The sequence below is a fragment of the Protopterus annectens genome, chromosome 12.part0 (assembly GCF_019279795.1).
Source record: "Protopterus annectens isolate FY-2018-M chromosome 12.part0, PAN1.0, whole genome shotgun sequence".
NCBI classification, from domain to species: domain Eukaryota; kingdom Metazoa; phylum Chordata; order Ceratodontiformes; family Protopteridae; genus Protopterus; species Protopterus annectens.
Window position 1 is genome coordinate 1015120389 of NC_056746.1, and position 18947 is coordinate 1015139335.

Consider the following 18947-nt stretch of genomic DNA (forward strand, 5'->3'; position numbering starts at 1 on the left):
CACTCCCACTGGGAACCCCGCTGTGAGACTAAACACCATTTGTACTTGAGTCACTGGGTCCTTGTACTTAGCCTGTACTAATTCTACTAATGTTTCTGGGACTTTGAACCACCGAATTACTGCCCAAACAGCTTTCTTGGGACCTTGCCATACAGTTTCTCGAAGTCTAGGAATGCCCAGTTGGACTTTCTCCTCATCTCTAGCTTTTTCTCAACTATCTGTCTCCCTGCAAACATTGGGTCATTTGTGCTGCATCCTTATCTGAATCTGAACTACTCATCTCCCATCTTACTTTCTACTACTGTGCATATCTGTATATCAATCACCGTCTCCAAACTTTTATGCAATATGATAGAAGTTTGATACCTCTGTACTGCCAACAGCTGTGAATGCACCCTTTGTTCATATACAGTGGCATGAATATGCTTATTCTCCAGTCATCTGAGATATACCTTTGTTTTCACACTGCTATGAGTACCCTCAGGAGACAATTCTCCCCTATCTCACCCAGCATCTTCATAATATCTGCTGTGCCCTCATCTGAGCCTGCTGCTTTCCCTGAGTTCATTTTCCATAGTACTAGTGTTACTTCTTCTAGGGTTGGCTCATCTTCTTCTCTCATTGTAGGCTGTGTCTGGGGCAGTACAGCATCTGTGGGTTTTTCCTCATTCAAAACCTGCTGGAAATGCTCCTTCCATCTGCCTTTGATGTCCTGTGAACTGGTGAGCAGGTTACTGCTGGCATCCCTCATGAAGGTTGCCTGATTATCTTCTTTCTCTGTTTTTGTCTTCCAATCTGACATAGTTTCTTTGTGCCACCTACTGAGTCACTTTCCAGAAGCTAGTAGAGTGTCTCTCATGCCTCTGTTCTTTGTTATTGCAACTCTTTTCTTGGCTTGTTAGACAACAAGTATTCATTCCTAGCCTGGTCCTTCTTTTCTATCTTCCACTTTTTCCTGCACTCCTTCTTTCTTTTGATGACTTCCTGAACTTCTGCATTCCACCATCAGCCTTTCTTATGTACTTTATTTCCATACCTGACTTGGCTGCATATCTGTTTTGTAGTCCTCACACATGCTGTTTTGAGGTGCTGCCATTCCTCTTCAACTTCACATAGTTCCTTCTTTTCTTGGGGTACTAGAACCCTGAGTAATTGCTTGAAATGTTGTGCTTTCTCTCCAGCCAACTTCCAAGTCTTCAACCTGGTCTCTGTTGACCTTAGAGTCTTCTCTGATCATTACTTGCAGCTGACTGTGGCAACCAGTGGTTTATGCTGTGGGCCGACTTTTTCACTGGGAATGACTTTGCAATCCCTGACTGTATGCTGGTGCTCTTCCCTTACCAGGAGGAAGTCTACCTGAGTTGCATGTTGGTCACTCTTATATGTGATCTAGGGACAGTCTGTCTTCCTGAACCATGAGTTGACTACTATCAAGGAATTTGTCAGAGATAAGTCTAGAATGGCCTCTCCTTCTTTATTCCTGTTGCCCTACTCATGTGGACCCAGGCAGTCCTGATATCCTGTTATGTCTGTGCCAGTATGTGCACTCAAGTCACCCATTATCAACACCAATTCATGTTGTCTTACTTTATCAAGGAGGTCCTGCAACTGCTGTCTGAATGCATCTTTTCCTCATTATAACAACCCTTCTGTGGGGCACAGGCTGAGATTATGAGTACTGCCTTGTCATTACACTGGGGTCTAATAGCCATAAGACTATCACTAATTCTGATGATAGTCCTCACTGCCTTCTGAAGCCTCTCTCTCATCACAATTCCCACACCATTTCTAGCCTGTCCTCCTCCTGAGTAGTAGCCTCTAGATCCCAAGCCAAGTGTATTTTTTGCACTGCACTTCCATCTTTTCTTTTCGAAATATAGTTTATCCAGCCTCCTCCATACCATCATGTCATCCACTTTCAAGCTCCATCCCTTCAGTGAACCTACAATGAGTGTAGCAATTCTTAGTTTATGTTTGGCAGGTTGATTGGTTTTACATCCAACTTTTATTCAACACAGCTATCTCAGGTTACCCAGGCAGGGCAAGTAGACACCGGCCAGACATTTGCTTATTGACCTAGGGCTGCTGGGCTTTAAGATGGGCATGCACTGGCCTACAGGGGCACATACCCCCCTCCCACTGATAGCACAGGTACCTGGCATAGGTCGGAGTAGGCCGGGTCATCATCTGACTTACCACTGGCAATACCCATGCCTATTTGGTGCCATTAGTCAACATGACAGAGTCACCTAAAGACATATTTCACACTGCCAAATGGCTAGCCCTGCCACAGCATGCAGTCTATGATGCAAGCTCTCCTGTCTTGAGGATACTGTGCACCACAGTAGATGCCTAAAGCTATTGGTCTATACATCACATCCCCTACAGGGCACCATGTAGAGTCTGTGTTGCTGCCCACAAGTCCATTCATTGGTGAGTTTGAGATGAAAAGATTCAGTGTGTTTTTTCAAAGGTGGGAAGAACTCTACAGAGACACAGAGAGAACATGCAAATGCCAAACAGGCATTGGTTGCAGGTCAAGATCGAACCTTGTACCCTATGCATGAGAGGCAAAGATTTTAACTATTAAATCTTCAAATATAAGACAATAAGAAATTAGTGGTGCCAGATACTTTGTAGATATCCTCTGAGCAGTAGATAGTCCAGATGGTAAGACAGCGAACTGATAATATGAGCCAGATAAAGAAAATCTTAAGGAACATCTGAAATGGCTGTCAATAGGCATGCGATGGTCAGCATCATTTACACCTAACTATATCATGAAAGCTAGTAAGATGACAAGCACTTAATAGGGTCTGAAAGGATAACACTTTGAACTCTGGGATCTTGACAAAAATATTTATAAATGACAGGCCTCCAATTCCCTTCTTTCTTTGGCACCTTAAAAATCTCTAAATAAAACCCTTTGCCCTCCAGGCAGGAACTGGTTCTATGACTTCCTGAAATAAAATTTGCTCCAGAACTGGAGGAAGCAGAGATAATTGGTTTACAGGGCAAGGAGAAATCCCCTGGAACTGAGTGAGGAATTCCCATTGCCAAGGGCACCCTTGTTGAAAGACTTTGAGAACTCACTTGTCTTAAACAATCTGGTGCTACATAGAAGGATGCATTCTGAGAGAGAAGTAGAGATTGCCAGGGTGAGTGGGGGAGGTGCCTGAAAAGGGCAATAGTCATTCTGAGGTAGTGGACTGTCTTTGGTTTTGACAGGATTTACCTTTCTTTTTTTGGAGCTTCCTTGCCACTGCTTATTAAAAACCTGTTTCAAAGCATCATGCTACATGCATTGCTTATTGAAAAAGAGAGTTGAGGTGGAAGAAAAACATCTTATTTGCATTAAAAAGGGGAGCTCCAATAATTTGGGTCACCCTTTGAATCAACATTTTCCTCTCTTCAAACTTCATAAACACATCAGCTACTGAAGGTCCAAACAGAACTTCCTTATCTAGGGATTTTACCTTTAACATCTTCTGGAAGATATTGATAAAAGGGAGTGACATTAAAAATATTACGGAATGTACTGAGCTCAGATGGTTCATTTTACTTAAAGTTGATTTGTCTCCTGGTTTGAATGAAACTTTATCTATTAAACCAGTCTTGTGAACACGTGGATTGAGGCATTGATTTTATTGGTTACCTCTTAATGAATGAAGTTTTTATGAATGGAGTTTTATGAATGAGCTAAGGTTACCTCATTTGTAGTAGCAGACATGTGACTTGTTTTGTTTTTTTGATTGGTCAGTTTGTATTTTAAGTACTGAAGCACTTTCATTGATGTTTTATGGTCTGAAGTAGTGGCTATCAGCTGTGAAAGCACTTATCTTCTTTTATTGACTTTTTTTACTTTTATTGTTTTTATATTAAAACGTTTTGTATGCTGTAGTGGTTGAGTTTATTCGATGCTATTCACATTGTGTTTTTGTACTCTCTCAACCTTTTCTCACTAGGACTACCTGTGTTTGATGCAGATTTTGAGAATGTAGCCAAGCAAATCTTCTTATGACTGACCCAGACGTAGCAGCTCTGGAGGCAGGGCAAGAGGAACACAAAATAAAGCTCAGGGAGGTTTAGAGCTGTAACTGTCTCATTAATTATAGGAGCTCCACTGCAGCTGATGACAGAGTGTGTGGAGGGCACCATTAAGCTTTGAAAAGCTGGCCGGTGGCAGGAGCATGGGATGCATATTACTTAGGCTGCTGATGAAGTGAGCTGATGTTGAACGTCATCTTTGCAGAGTCACTGCTACTGCCCATTTACAACAAATATGGCATACTGTAACAATGCTAGCCTAGTGTAAGAATCCCTTCATTAACCCATTCTACAACATGTATCTATAAGTAATATTAGCCTTCAACTATCAGTTTCATTTCTGGACATCAAGCATGATTGACATGCAGCTATCTGACTACTCACTCACTAGCTAATCTTTGTACTTTGTGACTTACTCACTTTATCAATCTGGTGGTCTCATGTTGCATCATATTTTCTTTTCCCTTTCATTAGCAACTCAGATAGACCTTTCCTGTATTCCCATGTTCCTGTAACCTCTGAAACATTTCTTATGTACCTTGCTGGCTTCATTGCCCTTTCCATATCTTTTATGAAAAAAGGAGAAAGACCAATAAGAAGAAAAACATCACACATGTATAAGCATTGCAGCCTGCTCTAAGTATGTGCCTGGTATAAGCCTGCTCTGACATCATAGCTGCAGAATATTCAGGAATTTCAGGATACAAAACCTCATCTTAAAAGTAAAAAAAAATTCTGCCTGAAACATATATCCCTTCAATTATAGACAAGATAACAATCTTCTTCTTCTTCTTTCGTCTTTTTCCCGGTTAGCGGTCACCACAGTGGATCACCCGTCCGCTCATGATTGGCAGTGGAGTTTTATGGTGTCCAGTTTTCAGCCCGGCACCCAACCTTCCACAGAAGGCACACACATGCACACACTCACGCCTAGGGCCAATTTAGAGTGTCCAATCTACCTACAGCATGTCTTTGGGATGTGGGAGGAAACCGGTGCACACAGAGGAAACCCACATGACCACAGGGAGGACATGCAGACTCCACACAGAAGGCACAATAATTTTGCAAATTATGACATCCCAGGGCTCTTCATCTTAACTCTTTTTTGAAGTCAAGTCAAATTATCAAGGCCTTAAAATTAACATGAGTTAAAATTCTATGAGTTTTAGATTAAAACTTTTTCCTCTTTTTACTTTAAAGAATTCTGCAATGGGGAGCAAAGCAATCATAATATCAGATGACTGAATGCTTTTATGGGATATGGAACATATAGGACTGACCACGTGACAAGCCACGGTCCTCAACAAAGAAAGCCTGTTTTATTTAATTCTCAGCTTTTTTAAGTTTTACTATGCATCTGTTGAAACATTTCCCAGATATACATTTTAAGCGATGCATAATACCCGTTATTTATGGTATTTCAAAAATGCAAGCATGTGGCTTATGTGTTTCAATTAAAATGCACTCATTCCAAATGTCGGAGTACTAAGTCACACACAGGTTTACAGACCTTTTGCTTGAAATGTTTGCTAAAGAGACGCTGGCTAGATTCTTTTTCTTCCTTTCCCTTAGCAGAGGTCTCTAAATGTTTTGATCCATCAGCTTGTACCTGGTCCTTTGATGGTGGAACACTCTGTCCTTTCTCCTCAGCAGAAGACTTTGGTTCGGCTTCACTTTCCTTACTGTGGACCTCCTTGCTCTTCCCCTGAATAAAACAAATTCAGAACAGATATTAGTTACACTGCAATAAAGTAATCTACAAAGCACTTGTGAAAATAAAAGTTATGTCCTTACCATAACAATGCATCTTCATGATCCATGTCCATATACTTCAATAGTCATGAGTGGTCATTGCAGGGGCATCAAATTGGCACCATAGTGATTTCCATAAGTTGAGATCCTACACTAATTCCCATAATCCCTACTCTGTTTTTCATTCTCCAGGTTTTTTGCCCCTTAAACAAGGCATGAAACAAGCACCTCTCATAATTATAAATATCCATGAGAAACATAGCCTCCTCCAAGCAAGGCCTTAGGACAGTTGACAAAGTCAGAGAGGACTTGGACAAGAAAGATCAGAAGGAAGACAAAGCATGGGTATGTTGAAGTGTATGGGCATGAATCATGAATAATTATCATTATGTTAAGACATAACTTTCATACCTTACAAGATCCATTCATACTCTTCAATAGGCAGGACAGAGAGTCCTAGTTATATGTCTTGGCCAATAAGGTAATATACATCCCTTCCACTCGGGTCCCTAGTGTAAATTGCAGTAGGCTTAGTCCTCAACCCACTTACTACTGGCAAATATCTATGCCCATTTAGTGACATTAGTCACTGTGACAGAATCACCTAGCCAATTTTTACATGTCAAATGGCTAGCCCTGACATGGCATAGTTTGTGATCCATGTTCTCTGATCTGGAGGGTACTAGATACCACAGTTGATGTCCAGAGCAGTTGATCTGTACAACTCTTCTCCATATAGGCACCATCTAGGGTCTATGTTGCTGCCCACAACTCTACTTTTGGATGAATTTGAGGTAGAAACATTCAGCATGTTTTTGAGAGGTGGGAGGAATCTCACAGAGACACAGGGAGAACTTGCAAACTCCATACAGCCATTGGCCGGAGTTTAGGATCAAACATTGTACCATGTGGATGGGAGGTGAAGACCTTAACAATTATGCCAACGAATCTCAAGGAACAATTTGCCATTCTGGAAGTATCTCATCACTAACAACATGGGGTACAGCATACAGTAGGTTCTGGAGATTATGGGTAAACTAAAATTCCTTTGGGTATCTGACCCTGTACAGGGATGAGGTAAAAGAAAGTGTTGCCTTTGGTACTGGCCAGAGAAGTGAAAAAGGTCACAGCAAGGTCTCCCCTAGTAATAGAAAACCATCCATGCTGTTGACTGACTTAGGGGCCACTTGTGTGATATCCATAGACATCTGCTGAGCCTTTCATTGCTGTGATGGCCTAACTGTGGACATTTATTACAATAAGAAAGCCTTATGATTATATTGCCCATTTCCACAGCCTCATGGCTTTCTGACAAAGTGGATTAGGACTTGCTTCCACCTTGTTTGTTGAGCTAGAACACTATTACCACATTGTCTGAGTAACTGGAAATCAAAGCCTTGGAAGGTGGTCCTGAAAAGCCTACGATGCAGGACAGAATTGCTTTCATTTCCTGAAGGTTGGTGAGTAATGAAGCCATGTGTTGCATCCAGGTACCTTGCACTGTCTGCCCTAAACAATGCTCCCACCAGAGCAGATGCATCCATGATCACTATGACCTTGGGAAGAAGGCGAGTAAAGGGACATCCTTTCTTTAAGTTGAGTTGATGCAGCCACCACTAAAGATGCCTGTGATAGGCCATGGATATTCAAATGATCTGAGCCATTGAATCTTCCAACGAAAAATCATTGAATTTGAAGGGTGGAGTACCTTAAGAACTAGGGCTGAGGATGGTAACAACTGAGATAATTAGGAGGACTACAAAAGGAATGACAGAAAATCTAGAAAATTAAAATTATTTGACCTGAAACACTTAGATAAGTTTCATCCTCACAACAGGTAAGTATACATATCAAAGAAGAAGAGTACATATCCTGATGGATCCCCAAACTTAAACATTAAATACTCAAATAGCTAGAATCATGTCTGTTAGCAGAAAATATCAAAAGAAATCTGTAGAAGGGAAAACCAAAGGAAGTTATGGCCACAGTTATAGCCACTTGGGGTGGGGCTTGAGCTATGGAAATCCCCATGGTGCTGAGTCAGTGCCACGTGCAATGATCAGTTCTGCCTGCTGAGGTGTACAGACTGGATCATGTCAATTTTCTGACATGGAGATGGATGTGAGAAACTAAAACTAAATTCCATATAGAGTCTGTTTCCCACAAACAAGAATCTGCAACATATTGCAAAGCAAATAACTGCAAGACTGCATATAAACCCTATTTAAACAAAGAAGTACATGATAATTTATATCATTTTTTTATTTGCAGTGTTATGTCTTTTAGGGTGATATGTAGCTAATCTATGTTCTCTGACACAAACACCTTGTAACTGACTTTATGTTACTGGAAAAGAAACAGTAAAAATAAATAGAAATGCATTAATTGAATTTCAACCGCCTGAAAACCACTGTGTCACCATTAAATCAAAACAATTTACTGATATAGTCCCCAAAACATAGCAGTTGAAGGTACATCCCAAAGAGCTGCTTCTGCACCACTCCACATATCCCATTTAGCATATTCAGCTCCATGGTCACTAAAGATGAAGGAAGCTGAATTACAGAATTCAGTGAAACATGCCTTTCAGTGCATAAACAATCAATAAAGCATGACAGAGTATGGATTGTGCACCTCTAATGTATGGCTAGCCTACAGACGTACTATGTGGTTATAGGGTAATACCTGAGAGACCCTCGCTCTGCTAGCTCTACATCAAAACTGTGCAGTACATTCTCTGGAGCAACTTATTACAGTAATAAAATAAACAAAGGCACATTCAACAAAGCTGGCCTGCCAGTTTGCATCACACAGTTTTAACACATGGTTAAATTAAACCAGATGTTATTTCTTATTATGAATGTATTTATTTGGACTATGCATGCTTCTCACTTGTATAAATTCCCTTTACTTTATTTCAGAGCATGAAAACAGCTCCAACACGTCAGTTATGTGAGCAAACCTTTATCACATGCAATTTCTGTATATGGGCTTTACAATAAAAAATCTCACTAATAAGATTGTTTGCCTCACACAGACTATCAGTAGTAGCTGTACCATGTCCTAAACTACACTTACCCCAAAATGAATATGTCTTGTGGTGACTGCTGAATCAGTTAAAACACACTGCTGTTTGACCAGTTATTTCTAGTTTGTATGGACAGTGTATATAGGATGCAACCTCAGCAGTATTTGAACAACAGGGCTGTTCTTACTGATAGACCAGTTTCTGCAAACACAGTTGTTCACAAATTCAAATGATGAACGTCTATTTTCAGAATTCACTTTATCTATAAAACTTTTAATTTTTCATTCAGTAAACAATTTTGGAATAAACAAACTTGAGACCGAACAAAAGTAAGTTGTGCACCAAATCTGCCCATATAGTGCAGCTACCTCTGCTAAAAATTCTTTATCTGCCTACCTCCTGCCTCACAAAACAGCAGGATTTCCTTTTCTATGGCATTTCTAAAATGTTAAGTTAACTCTATACACACCAACTTTGGTTGCATGAAGTGTCATGTTAACATGTTAAGAATGCGAGTTGTCCTAGTTATTGCTAGCCATGCAACTGACAGCGAGCTTCTCTGTGCTCAGTAATCTAAGGTGCACTCCTGCTAGGTATAAAATACTGGGCAGTTCAATCATGAAGCCATTGTAAGTGCACCTTGTGATGGCAGACCAACAAGTCTGATGGAGACAGGGCTTAAGGAAAACAAAGCACTGCATACTAAAGTATACTAGCTCTCTATGTGGCCCTCCTTCAGTCAATGGAGTACAAAAAGTAATATCTAGCAAAACTAGAATTTCCACTGGGTGATACCTTAAACCTCTTAAATCAGAAGCAACATGGGATATATGTACATTACCCTTTAGGGATATCAGGTGTTTCTGCTAAATGACAATTCTGAATGTCCATGACTTTTTTTCTTTTACTTTTAAGTCTTTTTATGGACAATTTCAGGCCAATAAAGCCAAATCCCTCTAGCTGTGGACATGCCTGAAACAACTGATACCGTTAAAGGGTAATTTACATATATCCCATGTTGCCTCTGATTTAAGAGGTGTAAAGTATCACACAGTGCAAATTCTAGTTTTGCTAGATTTTACTTTTTGTGTTTTTAACCAATTTGTGTGACCTTTTTAAACATTTGTTTTAGTTTGTTAGTTGGGATATTTTGTAGACATCCTTAGGTTTATGGATATCAGTTGGGTATGACTACCCTGTGTTTCTAAAAGTCAAACATTTCTCTTATGCTGTGCTGATGATGTCATAAGAAGGCAGAAAAATGTATGTCTACAGCTACAGGGGTTTGGCTTTATTGGCCTGAAATTGTCCATAACAAGACTGAAAAGAAAAAAAAGTCATGGACATTAACTGCCATTTAGCTGAAATGCCTGATATCCTTAAAGGGTAATTTACATATATCTCATGTTGCCTCAGGTTTAAGGTATCACACAGTGGAAATTCTAGTTTTGCTAGATTTTTTTTGTGTGTTTTTAACCAATTGGTTTTCTTGTGTAACCTTTTTAAACATTGTTTTAGTTCAATCAGTGGAGTAAGATGACTCTCTGTCTGGGTCATACTGAGAAAGCCTTCACAAACGTGGGAACCACTGAGTATGGGAGTATCAGGAAGCTGGGCATAAGGGTCCTCCAGTTAGCAGAGGAAGTGTGAAAAAACATGAATACTCTGAATTACTTCTTTCTTTGAAAAGTTCTGCAGTGTCATCATATTCCTTCACTGAATTAATTTGATTTATGTATCTGTACACAAACGTTTATAGGTCTCTTCTTGCTATTACAACTAAAAACAGAGCCTTTATAAGCAAGTATTTTTCTCCTGGAGTTTCAGTTTCCTCCTATTTTCCAAAGACATGCTGTAAAGTGGATCAGGGACTCTAAATTACCTATAGGTGTGAGACAGTGAGTGCATGCATGGCTGTTATAGAAGAAAGACCTCAACCTATTTCAATTCCTCCTTTGCCTTGAAAACTCTGTGAGTAGCAGTGACTATCTGTGAGGTCACTCAACTGAAAGATCCCTTCCTATAATCATTAACTTTGTCAGCCAAAAGTCCCACCTTTCCTGCCACTTGTTGTTGAGATGCCCATTGAGTTGTAACTGAAAACTGCAACTTCTTTTGAATAGGTAGATTCACTGGATATGGAAATGATACAATAACATATTTCATGTTATTATTAAAGGAAGTAATACAACAGACTTGCAAAACCTCACCTTAGTGTAATGTTGTTGAAAACCCTACAGTAACCTGTAGCCAAGGAATAGCCATAAGTAAGTATCTGCAGCCAGAAAAATAACTAACCTATTTTAAGTAATACTCATGACAGAATGATAACAGACATCTTATTTATTAAAGCATCTAACTTTAGCTGCCAGTTCTGCCCTGGTTTGACTGAGAATCTATTCTGAATGTTTAAAATTGTGCACTGCTAGGTTATGAATTGGTTTTGTTTTTATGAATATTTATATTGTGTTTGCATTTTTAGTATTTAATTTACTTCAGGTTTCTTGTGCTTATGACTTGTGCAAGAGTTGATTGGTAGGTTTGTACTTCACTGACACACCCACTTAAGTATTTATTGCAGAAATGGAGGTGTTAAATTTGTTCCAATTAAGTCTTCTATGTTCCAGAGATGGAAACACTTACCGTAATAAATTGTTTATACATATTTTGGTGGCACTCCAGTCTTTGGCATGGAGGCTTTTCCTATGAAGCCAGATTATTCTTTGGTACACATATAATGAAAAAGGAGTATCTTTTTCTGAAGATGGCCAATATCTTGCATAGTCTTCTTGAAGTGTTATTTACAGCATCGTTTTTTTTTTAAAGTAATCAAAGGAATCTGCCTATGCAAAGGTAAATATAAAGAAAACACTTTTTTTGCATTGACAGCTGCTTTAAGAATTTTTTTTCTTTATGTCATACTTGTTTGTCCAGTATAGCAATCACGAAACTATTTTTTTTATTTGCAGTACTGAGTTTAACTGTTAATGAGAACAAAAGAAGGACAGACACTGATCTGTGTGGAATATACCTAGCTACTTTGGAAGGGGCAAATTTTACTGGAAAGCACTCTGAATATTCTGACGGATCTGCTATTGAGGTAGTTGACAACCCATTAGTTAAATTTGCTGTCTAGACTATAAACACCAGGCTTCCTGATAAGAAGATGTTGGGAAATAGAGTCACAGGTTATTTTAAGTCTACAGATATAAAAGTACCAAGTTCTCCAGTGTCCATTTTGTGCTTGTCACTGTTACAGAGGTACAGACTGTCAGCATACTGTTGCCCATCTTGAAATCATGCTGAATGCGGTTAATCATCCCATGGAATTCTGTCCATGTATTCAAGGAAGTGAACAGAAATCACTTTTTTGATATTTTTTTCCTCACTTATTTCTAGTGTGGGAAGAAGAGGCATAGTCTTCCATGCTGACTGAGAACCACCTGCTCCATTCTTTGAAAGGGCATAATGGCAGTAGATTTTTTTACAGGGAAAGAAATTCTCTGGTAATACAGGTTAGATTGAAAATGTGGGTAACGCTGAACACTTGGAGATGTAATCTAGCAATAATTTGAGTAAACCTGCATGCCCAGCCAAATGCTCATATTATTTTTTATCACCCCTAGTGATACAGAAAAAGGGCTATACTACAAATTATTTGTATTAAGGGCTTTTCTTGACCAAACGTATCAAATACAATGACCTGTATTATATAAGGGTTTCACACACACACACACATACACACACACACACACACACACACACACACACACACACACACACACACACACACACACACACACACACACACACACACACACACACACACATATATATGCAGAAGTGTACACCCATGCATGCACATGAAGCACAGACGCACAGACACACGCGCACACGCACACACACACACACACACACACACACACACACACACACACACACACACATATATATATGCAGAAGTGTACACCCATGCATGCACATGAAGCACAGACACACACACACACACACACACACACACACACACACACACACACACACACACACACACACACGCACACACACATATACTACATCCTTTTTAACACACCTCTAATACACAGCACACTCACTCACACAGATAAATGCTCATTAGAACACTTTACACACTTCTGCACATCAGTATGTTTCCACATACTCGCACACGCATACTCACAAACACATATACCATAGCGGTTGAACTAACACCCCTTTTATATAATTAAATACATTTGCTACATAAAAGACAAGTGGACCTACTGCAGTGATGACCAATGTATGCACACTTTCAGAAACATACCCCCTTACTTTTTCATCCACCTTACAGAGCTGCAGGTATCACTCATCACATCTCCAGTATCACCAACAAAACTCACATTATGTGCATGTGACCCCACCACGTCCCCTCACCCCTTCTCCATTTAAGAAAATAACTCTCTGTACTATGGCGCTGACAGATTATTCCTATTTAAGTCAATGGAAAGAAAAGCCTTAAAAAAGAATTGAAGGCAACTTATTACATATTGTTGAGACAGAGTTTTCTATGTGCAGAAAAAAGTGCACATAAAAATAAAATCTTGACATGGCAACCTCACCAGCCCATTTTGAGCAAGCACATATTAGCATATTAGCAAAATAATACTAACTATAGCACAGAAAGTAAAATGAAGCACCCTTGAACGTATGCATGCATACATGCAGTGGTATCTGAACTAAACTGAAAACCTACTGGGCATATGCGTTCTATGTCACCAAAGATAAATGGAAATTCTACTGTGTATATGCATACAATGGCACTTATGCTAAATGGAAGTTATACAAAGCATGGGCACGCACCTTCTTATGCTTTTAATATATATGCATGTATCACGGGTTAAACTCACCTACAAATTGCTAAGTAACAATATTTCTGTCAGTAGAGCACAGAATGTTAAGCTTCCAAGCTGTTGTTGATATTCAACTGCAGATTTGACTTTATTCCCATGAGTTAACTCAAGCACAAACTGTTAAATAATATTTCTAGCAGAGTAGCACAGAATGTTAAGCTTACAAGCTGTTACTGATATTTTTCCAGCAGATTTTTACTTTATTTCCTCAGAGTTCACTAGTATGCTATGTGAGTTTGTGTAACTTATTAAATAAGACCAAAACTGCAGGAACATGTTTAAAGGACAGCTTAATTCATCAAGATAAAAAGTCTGTGTTTTGATAGATAACACCAAGAAATTGTATTCATGTTTGTATGAATGTATGTAGAGCCTCGTAGTTCATAGTTAGTAGCCCATTGATCCGTGAGGGTCTTAGGAAAGCCTAGCCATACATTCCCAAAAAGTTTATCGTCCTTATTTTTAAGTATGAATAACCCAGACATCAGTAGAACATTCACATATTGCCACAATCCATGATGGAGAAGGATGATAAATGAGGGTTGAATTTCCTGTTATCCATCCATTTGTCCAGATTACATTTGAATAGTGTAAGAGAAGTACTTTCATTTATGTGGAGAGGAAGACTATTCCAAAGATGTGGTATTCTCTGTAATGCATATATTATCTCTCCAACATGTTTTATTTATGTTGCAAAAGAGATTTAGATCTCTTGAGCTGGTGTTTCTGCCCACATTGAACTTACAAATGTGCGAGGGTCTGACTGGATAGGGTCTGTTTGGCTTGAGAAAGTTTGCTTTGTTTTTTGTGATTTAGGCCCTTGATTTTCGTAGTATGAAAGAGTGGTTGGTGTTCAAGTTGTGTCTGATGTTTCGAAAGATACATACTGAAGGTGGCATTATACTCAACGATTGGTCTGATGAGTGCAGAATAAATAAGAATGATCACATCCCTGGACCTTGATACCATGCTCTTTGTAATAAGCTGTGCTATGAAAATAGTGTATATGTGATGAGTGAAGGACAGTTGTCTACAAAGGTTCCCAAGTACTGGATCAATTTTTAGAGGTACATAGTCAATGAGACAGTTACAAGGGACTACTTGCTTGCAGAAACATACTATTATACATTGCTGGCATCAAGTTTTAGTCAATAGTTTTAAAACTAGCCATTGGTTTGGGGAAAATCCTCCTGGAAGAGCTTGGTGAAATTTAGGGCGTTTATAATGGCACCAAGTTTAGACTCATCTGCAAACTTTGTTAGTCATGACCCCTTAATAGTATTATTTGACCTCTGAGATGTAAATGTGAAAAAGTGGTAGCCTAAGGACTATATGGACATGTATTTTCAACAACAAATACTGAGAATGTAGGTTAGGTGTAGAAATAGAAACTTAAAACAAAAGAGCAGCAAATCCCAATGAAAAATATAATGAATTTAGTGCTTTCGTCCATGCAACAAAACTGGACTTCTTCAGAATAATTGCTACATTAGATAACAGTATATTTATAGTCTGTCATACCTGAAAACAGGCCATAAAGGCTAACAATTCCTTAACATCATCAATTAAAAAATTATCAAGACTTACAGCACACAAAAAAGCTTTTTAAGAAATACTAATAAAAATATTCTATCAAATATATTTAGTTACTATAATTCATATATTTAAAATAAATTTGTTTTAATTTATTTACATTCTGTTCCAATAAAATATAATAAAGATACTGTGAAATGAGGATATATACCACCCCTATAATCTAGTGGAGCCCTATCCAATACACTGAAATATAGGCGTGGTCATTATAAGAATTCTTTGTAGAAGAAAGAAACATGTCAGATCAGGTTACAAGCAGACAAATTTGCAGGGCTTAATGAAAGTATTAATATTAATTTTTTAAGAGAGAGAGAGGAGACTTGTTAACTAATCAATTAATTCAATTATTTGTTAGTACGGTGGTGGTGCATGCTGCAGTAGCGTTGTCGTCTCACAGTTAGACGTTGCCCATTCGATTCTCAGTTAGAGTGTCTTCTGTGTAGTGACATGTGTGAATGGGCGTTCCTTCGTTGAAGGTTGTGCGTTAGGCCCGGCAAGCCAGTACGTAAAAATCTACTGCCAATCATTAGTGGACTGGAGTTCCGCTGTGGCAACCTCTATCGGGAAAAGCCGAAAGACACAAACAAATATGTCCTTATTTTGTAGTGGTTTTTATTAAATGTTACTGAAATAGGATGAAAATAAACTAAACCGAATGTATTTTAAATATATTAAATATACTAATTAAATATATTCAATAGCATTTTTTATATTAATATTTACTAACTTTTTTTGTGTGTTGCATATTTTGATGACATTAATGAATTTTTAGCCTTTACTAGCTGTTTTCATGTATGACAGACTATAAATATACTGTTATCTAATGTGGTAGTTATTCTTAAGAAGTCCAGTTTTGATGTGGACGAAAGCACTAAATTCATTACATTTTCCATTGGGATTTGCCACTGCTGGACATGTACTTTCACAGGTTCATGGGTTCAGAGGTAAGTGTTAGGCTAGCTGCCCTTATGGGTCATTTTAAGCATAGCCAGTTTTCCTTTTTGTGCCTGAATTAACCTATCACATTTGGTTAGAGATTGACTTTACCCATCCCACGATCGATAATTATATATCACCACTAACAAAAATAACTGGGATCATTCCAGTGATAATTTGCGGGGACCAATACATGGGATAAAGCATTTAGGAGCTGCCTCTGTCCATTAGTAGAACAGGAGGCAGTCCCAGGGTAAATGTTCAGTTTCCCATCCATATATCCAAGATGCACATTAATACAGACATTAATGAGCTTTGTTTTACGTTGATGGGGAGTTTGTTCCAGAGCAACGGTATCCTCTATGAGATAAACCTGTCCCTATAAACTGCTCTGTTGATGTTGCAGAAGAGGTTTAGCTCTCTAGACAAACTATTTCTGATGTCATTTGACTTGTGTGTAGTACACTGGTCAGTATTGGATTACAGGATGCCTTATATGCCCGACACAGGTCGCCTCTTAGCAGTCTGTAAGATAATGAGTACAGTGACAGGGCATTGAGGCGGTCCATGTTGGATATGTTGTTTAGTCCTTGTATCATTTTACTTATGTATCTCTGAGAGTGTTCCAGTTGTTGAATGTGTCTGGACAGATACATGCCAAAGGGGCATTATATTCAATGACTGGCCTAACGAGTGCCGAATTAAGTGGGGCAAATACATTCTTATTTCTAGATACAATCCCTTTGCTTATAATATGTGCAATATAGAAGAACTTTCTTACATTAATGGAAACATGTTGATCAAAATGTAGTTTACTCTCCACATCAGTTCCCAAATCATGAACAACTGGGTACAACAATCAAGATCAGAACAACAAGAGCTACTAGATTTTAATTACTGGTATTACTAACTGACTGTAATCCTTAGTGGTTTACCAGAAAATCAGCATTCACAAGTTTTATGAGAGATGGCAAAAATATGAGGCAGTAGTAGATATGTTCTGCAAAACTTTGGAAATATGAGAAGTACTCAACTTGTCTCTAATTCACTTAAAAAGATAACAGACCAACATGTTTTGCATCAATGTGCATTTTCTGAACAATAACAACTACGAAATGGCAATGACTGGCATTATTAACTGACTGTAATCCTTAGTGAGTTAAAAGAAAAAAAAAACATTTTATGAGGAAGAGGGTGCAAATATGAAGTAAAATCAGGGACATTCTGTAAAACTGACCAGGAATGATATTATGTGCTATGTCCCCTGCCAGATGACATGGACAAACACAGACATACAGACACACACACGCAGACACACACACACACACACACACACACACACACACACACACACACACACACACACACACACACACTTGCCATATCTATATTAAACACAGAAATGTCTTCATCTTGTTTGCTATTGGTCATTTTTACTGTGACAAGCTGCAGGAAATCTCTCATTTATTGGATCTATATTTGAGCCAATGAAAGAGAAGAAATCAATATCGCTGCATGTCAAAATGGCACGGAGCAGCTGTTCCAGATGATTTTTAATGCTGATGTTTATACCCACTCAGCAGCTAGCAACAGGCCCTAGGCAGATGCTTAACTGCCTTGTGCCAGATGTGGCCCTGATCTATTCTTGACATTTGTGATATCTCTCAGTCCATTTAGGAACATAATTTTTTATTAATTTCAACAGTGAAGCAGCAAGTGTATTAAATTATTTTGTAAGACATGCAGTATAGTTTGTTTCACAAATAAATTCCCAATATCCTTTTCATTCTTGGGAGTAGCTACATCATGCAATGTTTTCACTTTGTTCATTTCAGAGGGTCTGCCCATTACAAAGATCATAAAACCATAAAATTGTAGTTTATCTTTTTAGACTCATGTTTGTCTCTATTCAGTGTTATGTCACATTGTTGTAGTCTTTCAGGCACTTTTTTAAGGCCTTGCCATGCTCTGTTTTGTTTTGGTCATAGGTTCATAGGTTCATAGGTGTGTACTAGGCTAATGGCCCTGGAGCCTTTACAAGCCTAGCTCATAGAAGTGCCCTGGCATCGTGCCGCCTGACATTAGTTCCTAGTGCCTCTATCAAGTAGAACCACTGTAGAGATCCCTGGGGTGAACGTTCTATTTCCCATCCACTCATCAATCAGTGACAGAGTCATACTTGCACTTGTGGAGTGACCTGAGTGCGTGTGTTATGTGTTGGATTCTGGCACCTGATAGAGAGCTGACTGTTACCTTCTCCTTATTAAACCTAATGAGTGGGACATCAGTGTGCCTCAGTATTGAGTCACCTATGATTAGTGTATTGGGAAAGCTGTTTTGCCTTAGGGGCTTAGGCTGAGGGGCACACCATGTAGATGAGCTATGTGTCTCGTGGTTTGTGCTGTATTGTGGTGGTTGAGTGTGTTTTGCCTTGGAGGTCTCTGCTGTTTTGGTAGCTTTCTGTTGAGATCCTCTGCGAAGGTGGGTGTGTGGTTTGTGTTTTTACGTAAGAGCTGTGACGGTGGGTGTTCTGGAGGGCTATGTGTTGCATGTGGTGTAGTGCAGGTGTTGACCTTCTCCTCTTGACCAGCTATTCCGATCTTGGCTTGAGAGTGCATGGCTTCCAATTTGGATATATAAGTGCATCTCTCACAAGTCAAAATGTTGGGAAGTAAGAGGAGAGGGTT

At 38.9% G+C, this 18947-nt stretch overlaps 1 protein-coding gene across 4 annotated transcripts in view; it reads right to left on the reverse strand.

Moving 5' to 3' along the window:
- Positions 1–18947, reverse strand: part of BCAS1 (brain enriched myelin associated protein 1) — a 1015193-nt gene that overhangs the window by 236999 nt on the left and 759247 nt on the right. For 3 of the 4 annotated variants that reach the window (XM_044090036.1, XM_044090035.1, XM_044090034.1), the window contains exon 6: positions 5558–5752. In XM_044090036.1, coding sequence (XP_043945971.1) covers positions 5558–5752 — 195 coding nt within the window. The remainder of the gene's footprint in view (positions 1–5557; positions 5753–18947) is intronic. The other variant, XM_044090037.1, reaches the window with a different exon arrangement.